At 38.8% G+C, this 10,283-nt stretch overlaps 1 protein-coding gene across 1 annotated transcript; it reads right to left on the bottom strand.

Moving 5' to 3' along the window:
• Positions 1–2,677: 2,677 nt before the first annotated feature.
• On the bottom strand, positions 2,678–6,108 carry rhoh (ras homolog family member H). The gene is made up of 2 exons (XM_061730099.1): positions 6,041–6,108; positions 2,678–5,120 (listed from the first exon to the last, which is right to left on the bottom strand). The coding sequence occupies exon 2, from the start codon at positions 4,734–4,736 to the stop codon at positions 4,137–4,139; it is 600 nt and encodes a 199-aa protein (XP_061586083.1). The 5' UTR covers positions 4,737–5,120; positions 6,041–6,108; the 3' UTR covers positions 2,678–4,136.
• Positions 6,109–10,283: the final 4,175 nt, after the last annotated feature.

Here is a 10,283-nt window from a genome sequence, read left to right on the forward strand (position 1 = left end):
GTTAAATGGGTAAATTGCTCAATCACCAACATGTGTTTTTTCTTCAAACTTCAATAATTCAATCCACCAAACACCAAACAAGAGTCAGAGAAGCAGAGAAGATTTGATTAATTGTACATGGGCACAACCCACATACTCAGCTCTGCTGCTCATCCACCAATGTGGCACAATTTAAAAGGGAAATAAACAGACTTTCTATACATTTAAGATTTATTTTGCGAAGAAGCATTGTAAAAACAAAGAAATAATTTACCAAACCCACATTTCCTCATTTTTTGTAGTAAGTTTAGTTGAAGAGTGCTAAAATCACTGGGCAGGCAACATGCAAACGTATCATAGTGTCATTCAGAATCAGTTCCCTTGGAGAAATTTGGCTCTCTACGAGAAAATGGAAAATCGAAAATCATGGAAATCATGGAAAATCATAAATATTCTTTAGAATAAACACAATCAGTAGAGCCAAGTGACAAAGAAAAAAATAGGTGGAGGTTGGATAGTTGACAACAATGCAGTTATATTAATTCATGCATTCAGTGAGTTTCTATACCTCTCCACGCCTACTGTATATAGGGTTGTGAGGAGGCTGGAGTTTATGTCATTAAGTGAAAAAGGTGAAAGGTCACCAGTCCATCACATCGTCCATCGTAGAACCTACAATCAACCTTCCATAAATGTTTGAGGACTGTGATGGAAGTCAGAGTGTTTAAGGGGAAAAAACAACAAGAATCAGCTGCAGAAATCCCAAAGAAGGATGTCATGTTTAAAGAATAACATAATTCACAACATTTATCACAAAAAAGTGAAAAACTGGACGCTTTAAGGGGCTTCTGTTTCATCTGGCTGTAACTATGCAAACTGTATAGCAGGAATAGCGCAGGCGTGGCTTATAACAATAAAGGCCGGCCTTAAATCTTGCCGTACAGGTGAGTTGGGGCCAAAGTGCCAAAGTTCTGCAATTATAACCGAAGGGCCTCCATTATTAACACCACTGCACTTATCTACACCTTTTTTTGTGGCTGCCATGACATGTTAAAAAGTCCTTTGTGGAAAAGTAAACCTACTTACCAACCCCCCCATTCTTTTATATAACTCCCAAAGGCACTTGAGAACTAAGCACACACACAACTACCGGCAACTGTGAAGTGGCTCCACTCATACAGTTCTGTACACCGTCAGTGTGTCTACGTGTGTGTGTGTGTGTGTGTGTGTGTGTGTGTGTGTGTGTGTGTGTGTGTGTGTGTGTGTGTGTAAGAAAGAAAGAGACAGAGACAGGCACAGGAAGAGAAGAATGAGGCACTGTGGTAGCTGTGGCAGAGAGCACAAGGAGGTATAAAAGATGTGACCACAGCAGCGAGTCAAATATGCTGCACACTCAGCGTAGACACTTTACCTTTGTCATCTGTCACTCAAAATGTATATATGTGTCCGTCTGTGTGTGTGTGTGTGTGTGTGTGTGTGTGTGTGTGTGTGTGTGTGTGTGTGTGTGTGTGTGTGTGTGTGTGTGGCCCTCTTCATGCACACACTGTAAGAATGTCAGAACATGCAAGGAAAAAATGAGCAGCATTTTGAAGACATCTGGTATATTTATCATACTTTATCAATATCAGCAAAGCTTATTTGTATTATTAATTTATTTTTAATTGGAAAAGTTTTGATTGTGTGGCCAGTCTCTGGAACTGATGCATCAAATTATGATACATTTAGCATTTAAAGGTCAATAATCTGCAATAAAAGTACATTACAGGTACATTTACCACTTAGATAAAGAAGACAGTGACTTGATCTCTAAGAGAGACGGAGAATTTGCCCACCTATTGTTACACACACGTGCACGTACTGGGACGTGGTTAGTTGTGCTTCGGCACATCCTTGAAAAGTGTGTAAGGTGCCTCTCATCCTCGGCAGCTCTGAACACCACATAAAACGGAGGTTTATCTAGAAAGAGCGGGAGAAAGCACAAGGGGGGAGGAAACGCCTTCTCTGAGCTTCTATCCCGGTCGCCTCTGCTCTGGGTTCTGGTTTTTATCAGAAACGTAACCATTTCAAGCTGACTTCTGATCTCGGACTTTATGCAGTCGTCTCTGTATTCAAACAGCTTTACACACGTAGTTCAAAAATAAAAAATGTTAAAGACCATAATACTTTTGAATATTGATTTTCTTCTTTTTCAAAACCAGATTAAGACCAGTTCAGAAGCACATACTGGAACAATAAAGCTTACGAAGGAGCCGACAGAGGATTAAAGTCCCCTCTATAATCTTAGCCTCGTGGCTTTACTGTATGTCTTCACTTCAAATTCAGTCTGCATCTGTGTGACTTAGACGTGGAAGTCTTCTTTTTTTTTACTGCAGTTCATCAGTTCATTCATCAAAAATACAGTTCTTTCATTTTGTTCATCTTTGGTTCACACAAGTCAAACTCAAGATGACATGAATTCCCAGAACAAATCAGTAGAAATCACTTCTGACGGACTAGTGTGTTGTATTTTAGTCAAACGGTGTCCTCTTGACAGCTGAAGAGCTGAAGACACAGCTTTACATAGTTTGAAACTCTTAAACACATCTTTTTCACATTTAATGATAATTCAACTCATTGCGATAAATGATTTGCAAAAAGAAAAAGAAAAAAAGAGCCTGACACGTATCATATTCTACGCAATTATTAAAGTTTGTACTTCAGACTCCAAGTTTGTGTATGTATAATAGAAATTAAATGTCATACAGTGTATAATTCTTAAAACTTTTATTCAGGACCATAAAAATTATAAAAGTCTTATCACTAACCTGTAGAATCATTAAGAAAAACACATTTTAATTCACTGCAACTACTCGAAAAACTGAAAAAACACATTTAAAAAAAAAACTTCATTTAACACTCATAAATGACTGTTATGTTGATTTTCTTTGCAATTCTAGTATTGCTCACCTCAAACTACATATCCAATCACAAACAAGGAACCAACGCTGTAGAGAATTTACATAAATAGAAAAATGTAAAAATCTTGGAGTTTAGGCGGGTTTTAACTAAGTTAGTTGTTTTATCAGTAACACAAACTCTCGCATGGTGATGGAGAGTTTAGGGCATACCATCGGGTACTAAAATAAGACTTATTTTGTATTTTCTTATCTGAGCGGTGCAGGTCAACATTAAACTACAGCGTGCTGATTGCAACTGCAAATTTACGGACTGATTGAAATCCCATCAATAAAGAAATAAATTACTGAATTATATACATATTTTGATTGGGTTTTTTTTGTAAATTCTTCAAACATATTTTCAAAATAGTTTTGTTTTTTGTAATATGGTAAAAGTATAAAAATTTGGTAAAAGTATAAAGTCTTAATCGGGTTTACTTGTACTTACACAATAAAAAACATAAAAAATAAATAAATAAAAGATTTTTTTTACCCAATCGTTGACCTTTAAACATTTTATTTCCAGGTTACATCCTCTTAAATGCTGCTAGAAAGAAAATATAAAGAACACACATAATGTAGCGCCTGACAGGACAAAAATCTTCCATTTGGCTTTCTATGGTAGCATATAATTTAAAAAAAAATTAATTAAAGTACCCTACAATTGATGATCTGTGTAACTCTACATGAAAAAGACCTTGTATCATTTTAAAAGCATTTGTGGTAGTAAGATGTCAAAAGCCGGCATTCTCCTAGTTCTGATCCCGACCCTGAATCAATGGTAAAGGTTGTGTCAGGAATGGGCATCCGAATTCAACTCCGATGTAAAAAAAAAAAGAATATGCGCAACACAAAAGGGATTTCCAAGTGTTAGTAAAGACACTTACTTGGTTTGTACTGCTATATAAAAGTTCACAACCTTATCCGGTCCCAACACTGACACATTAATACCCTTCTTTTGTCTTAAAAACTCAAAAAAGAAAGTCTTTCACAAAAATCCTCTGTGCTCCTAACGCACTGAAATCCCATCAGGGTGACACCAACATAGACGATATACTTCTATAATGTTCCATTAGGTTTATGTTGTAATGTATTTAGTATAGAGGGGTTTTTTGTCATTGAAAAACCACCTTACAGATTTTTAAAAAACTGTCTGAGTTTGAATGAGACCCTCAAAAGTCATCTGAAAACAAAGGCTCAGGTTGCAAACCAAATCAAAGGTCAAAAGACCTTGCACCCGTTGATGCTGAACATGCGCCGCCTGGCTTGTTTCCTGGCTTGGTTGAAGACTGTCCGCACAGCATACTCGAACACCTGCTGCACGCCGCGGTTGCTTAAGGACGAGCACTCCAGGTAGCCTTTAGCGTGGATCTCGTGAGCCACGCGTTTCCCTTCCGTCGGCGAGATGCAGTTCCCCCGGTGCACCCCGATCTCCCTCAGGTCCGTCTGGGTCGCCACCACCAGCACGGGCACCTTGGGCAGGTTTTCCCGAACCTCGGCCATCCACTTCCGCTGGATGTTAGCCAGAGAGTTGGGGTTAGCCACGGAGTAGCAGAGCAGGACGACGTCGGCCTGGTGGTAGGATCTGGGCCGGATCTGCTTGAAGTTGTCGTTGCCCGCCGTGTCCCACAGGCCCAGGCTGATCTGGACCCCGTCCATGTACACGTCCACCCCCGTGTTTTCAAACACCGTGGGCTTGTAACTGTCCGGGAAGGTCTCCGAGGTGAAGCGGACCAGCAGGGCCGTCTTCCCCACCGCGCTGTCCCCAACCAGAACACACTTTATTGACATCTCCGCCAGGCCGTTCATGGTTGCCATCATTTCAGATCGCTCCTCAGGATGTCTGCCTTTCTTAGAACAAAGCCCAAGTTTGAGTTTCCTCTCGTCCGGGTCCACAGTCGATCAAACCGTGCGAGTTATACGTCCATCTGTAGACGGCAGCTTTCCCAGCAGGCAGAGCGCATACCTGCTTTATCTCCTGCCACCGAGCTATGATGATATTTCCTTAGATGTTTCTGCTGCAGCAGCTCTGTAAGGTCAACACCTTTGGATCGAATGGGCTTTGCGTAACTTCTTGCTTCTTTAGGCCATCTCGTCTCGCTTCAGTTCAGCTCTGGGCCGTGCAGCGGCACGGTCAGATTCAGGAACTTCTCCTCGTTCGTCTTATCGATCACCATTCTCTCCGTTCAGATATAACACTTGTCACTAGAGACGGACAAGAGACAAAGACTGGTTAGTTAGCAGCACAAAGGATCTCTTAGTGTGAACAATGGCCAAAAATTGTGCTTTTGATCCTTTTAAAGCCTCACTTTTAGACATTTCTCCAGACAGTGAGACATTTGTCATGGAACATACAATCTACCTACATGGTGAACAGGAAGGCTCTTACATAGGCCTACTTAGTACTACTCTATTACATAGTAGTGACAGAAATACGGAAGAAAAGACGCGAAGGTTTGGGTGTGACCAAGGATTCACAGCCTGAAAAATGTGATCGAAGCGCATAAACAACACCAAAAAAGAAAATCATGTCATAAAGTTAACATTTCTCTAACGTTTGTCCAATTACTATATTATATAGACTTCATTTTATATAAACTCTATTCTTGATTCAGCAGTAATGCCACTAAATGACATCTGATGATGGACAAGGATGTCTCAAAATAACAAAGAAAATGAACATTAATGGGTTTTGCCATGATTGAACAAAATCTACGAGTTATCTGTTGTGATTTTTGTGACTCTTTTTTAAATCAGTATTATTTCAGTTACGCAGAAGTTGGAATAACTTGAAAACCACACAGCCATACAGTCATAGATGGAAAGACCTGCCATCACGTAGATGGGACACTTTAATCACTGGGGTTTCCACAATTCAGTTTAACGGTGTCATAAATAGAAACATCAATTATTTATAGTGAGAAAGATAATATTTAGGTGTCATTGCTGAGATTTTAATTACTTTATTAAAAAATGTAAACATGTTTTTGTTCATTATTGGGGTTAAAAAGTTGAACAACACTTTGGCCATAAAGGCATCAGGAACATAGAGTTACATAGCATGAAAAAAAACTACATACAAAATACCATGAAAATAGAAACTAGAAAAAGAAAGTTGGGCCTACCTGGTGAGACGCTTCAATCTCCAACGGGCGGATGTTTGGCAGCCTGTCAGACTTCACTGTGATGATTAAATAAAATAAAAAAACATAGAAAAAAAACAATAACACAGGCTTTAAACTCCAAAAACTTAATTCCAGATATGCCAGCCGGGTAAAAGTGCAGACAACGAGGCCAAACCCAGAGACGATGTTGCTCGGTGAGGACCGGAGGAGGGAAGTCAAGAGTCGGAGGAAGCGAGAGAAGCGCATCCGCTCGTCAAGGCTGATTTATGGTTCCGCGTTACACCAACGCAGGACCACGGCGTACGCGTACCTTACGCCGTAGGCTCTGCGTCGATTTAACGCAGACCATAATTGAGGCTTCAGTGTGGAGGAGTGACGCACTGCCTGCACCGCTGCAGCTGTGCGCCATCACAGGGGGGCTTTTTTCAACTTTTTCCTCTTTGTCAAGTTCTACGCTATGATTTATTACTTGCTTTTTTTTGTGCTTCAGTGGTTGACTGCGGTGAAGTCAGTTGCAGGTTGGCTACTCAACTGACATTCAGGTTTTTTGTTCCAATAACTTCCACGTGACCCAGTGGTACCAATGTTAATTAGATTAGATAGTGTTTTATTCATCCCTCATTGGGGAAATTCGCTTTGAACAGCAGCAGTAAGCACAACACACACATGCAGCAAAAAGGGATAAAAGGGATAAAAACAAAAAAATATATCATTACAAAATATAAACAGTATATAGGCCTACAGTGGAATGAAAATAAAAGTAGTGCAAGAAAAAGCAGGTAGGTCGTGTATGAGGTATAAAGATATTGCACATCTTTTTTTTTTAAACATGTTTCTTTGAGAAGTCCATAATGCATATTACACAATAAACATTTTTTTAAAGGATTCGACAGAATACCCCATTTTATATTTTACCACACACACAAAAAAAAAACAAGTAAAATAAATAAGGACACAACACTTAACATAACAAACACCCCAAAACACACACACTGCAAAATACGTAATTATAAACAGGTCCCAAAGTAAGTACCAATTACCAATCAAACTCTGACTGAAGATAATAATAATAGGAAAAATAAAGTAATAAAATAAAATACAGGACACACAAAACAACAACAAAAGAAAATAAATAAATAAATCAAAAAATGAAATAAGATAAATAAATACAAATTTAAAATAAACAGACATAAGAGGTACCCTAAAAAAAATAGACATGGTTAGCAATATCATACTTCCCTATAATTAAATTAAATCAGATTAAATTAATCTTCCAAGGATGCCAAAGAATTAACAAAAGAAAGAATAGGTTCCCAAATATAAGAAAACTAATCAGAACAACCCCTAGATATTGCACATCTTGTTGTTACTGTCCGTTTGCAACTATGAGCAGGCTTGGTTGTGGAGTCTGATGGCAGCGGGGAGGAAGTGGACATGGCATGCTTTTTCAAGGTTTTTGGCCTCTCTGTAGTGTTGTAACAGTGAATATCATCTCATCTTAGGTCTGGGATGTTCTCAAAAAAATGAACACTCCATATGTAAGATGCAAAATTCACTGCAGCAGTTAAGCAGCTTTTCTCTGTATGGTGAAGTGTTGAACCGTCATCATAACAAAAGAAAAAACAACAACAATTGCTTACTCTTCCAACAATGGCCCGGTTTCCCAGATCAGTTAAGTAGTTCTTAACAGCGAAAGACTTCTTTCACAGGCTCCTTAAGATGGTTTGAAAGAAGTCTTTCGCTGTTAAGAACTACTTAACTGATCTGGGAAACCGGGCCAATGTCAGTATGTTTTATTAAAGGTTGTGTTGTCTGGCTCTGCTTTCCACCCCCAAGCCAAGTCTGCCGGTATCTTACGTACTTCTACGTAAGATACCGAACTGAAGGGAGAAATTTCAAAATGCAGCTGATTGTGTCAAGAAATGAATGTGTCAAACTGCAGATATATCCCAGGCCTTAGATGTCGTCAGACACTCAAAAGAAAGGGGGGGAAAAATGGATGCAAAATAAAACATAAGTCTTTATATGGACTTCAGCTTGACTGTCATAAGATGATTCTTATGATTCTGAGAAGAGCACGTTCATGGGAACTGGTCCCGCCGATGGAAAACAACAACATGGCACAGTGTTATGCTATATATGGACACCTTATTCATTTTGAAAGTAAAACTTCTGACACAGCATCTTGGAGGCCCTGACCAGTGCTGGATACAAACTGTTTGTTTTTTATTTCTATAAGGTCTTGGAAGATATTACTTGGCTGCAGAGATCCTGCTAAAGCTAAACCTTTGTTGTTGCAGCTCCACTATTTCATGACTTTTGTTCTCTGATTCTGGCTTGAACATGTGTGGATATGAACGTGACTGGACTTGTCCCTGTTGGAGATGTGGAACTCGTTGTACCCTGGAGCCCCTAGTACAGGGACAAGACTGCCCCGAAGCCAACTTTTAAATGCATTAAAAGGTTTAAAGATGGCATAAAAACCGATCTCCAGAATCTGGGATCTCTCTGAGCCAATTGTGAAGAAATCAATGGTCAAAGACAGTGATGTGCTTTTACAGAGGATGAGGCTGAAGCCCTGCTGCTTCCAGTAGCTGTTAACCATCCAACACCTTGACACATGAACAAGGAGTGACACTCATCAGTAAGAGAAACACAGATCATAAGCTGAAGCACATCCTGCTTAAGACATTCTGTTTCTGCTTTAAAATATTCAGTTTCAAAGAAAAGGCCAAGTCTTTTGATGACCTAGTTTTTTTGTGGTGCCTTGTACATGTTGTATGTTTATATAGTTGTTATTATATGTGTTTTTAACTCTTGTGCTCCTAACTGCTGCCTGTCTCAGTCAGGACACTTTTGGAAAGGAGATTTTAATTCCCAGGACTTTCTTTCCCCGGTTAAATAAAGCTTCATAAAATAATAAATATGTCTTCATCCGATGGCTGGGTAGTAACACAGTTATAAACTGAGCGTTCAAGGTTAAAAGGATGGATATGAAAAATGCTCCCTACATTTCTTTTGTTTATAATGATATGTTTTATTTAATATACGTATAATAAAATGAGCTACTTAACCCTAATTCTACTCCTATCAGCATTCAGTCCCCATAAAAACCATCAGTCAAAGACGTAAACCAGACGTATGAATATACACGCACCAATGGGAGGACAGACGTCGCCATAACAATAACAAGTTTAGAATAAAAATGGTTTGTGATCCAGAGTAATTGTTCTTTGTTCCTTGGGGGGTTTTGTTCAACTGTAATCTCACTGTGATTATTCTCACATTTTCATGGTTTAAATCCTTTTCGCTCTTTCTCTCCATTGTGTCATGTAGGCAAAGCTGTGGCTTTAGCCAAGACACGATTATAGGTTTTGTTTTTGTTCTTAAGAGCAGCGCAAGTCCCTGCCGCTCTTCATAGAGAACATCCAGTATGTGAAGTGTAGGTTTACACAAGTTAATCTACTCAGTTTTTTATGTGTCTTAAGATAATTTTATAATTTTAAATAAAAAATTAATAAATAAACAGATCCAAATCTTAAGTAAGTTAAACCAACATTGAATCATTTGTTTGTTTTTTTTGCACACTTTTTTAACTAAGTAATGCATTTTTTGTTTGTTTTTACTACATGATCACTCTCATTTGGAAAAATGAATGTGTCATTTTTGTCTCTTGCATTACAACATACATAGCCCTGCTGCCTGTTTCCTCTCATAAAAGGCAAAAAACTCCAAAACGCCAAACTAGATTCTTATCTTTTATCATCAATAATTACTGTTCAAATTTAGGCAACCCAGTAGAAGCTCCATAAATCGATTCTATTAACCCTCCTTTACTTTTTTGGGGCAAAGGAGCCTCTCATATTTGATTCTTTCCTTTTTATTTTGCCATACTTTTGTTAGAGGGAGAGAAGTGATTGGAACAAAAAATGAAAAGTTGCCAAAATATTATTTCTACTTTCCCAATTAGAACTAGAAGAATATCTCACCGTCTAAACCCCTTAAAACAGACAGTTAGAGACGATAAGTGCCACCCTAGTTCTGTTTCCCCACCTCCTGAGATAAGGCCCCAACATCGTGGCCCCGCTCCTGACACAGATCTGCCTAATCCTATGAGCGGTTATAGACTGAACTGAATTATTTACACGCAGCGTTTTACTTTGACCATGACAATTAGTACCTACACTGGCGTGGTCATTAACCTCACAATCCAATGAGATATTCATCGTATCACGTTGTAATC

Source organism: Cololabis saira, chromosome 1 (assembly GCF_033807715.1).
Source record: "Cololabis saira isolate AMF1-May2022 chromosome 1, fColSai1.1, whole genome shotgun sequence".
Taxonomy (NCBI): Eukaryota; Metazoa; Chordata; class Actinopteri; order Beloniformes; family Belonidae; genus Cololabis; species Cololabis saira.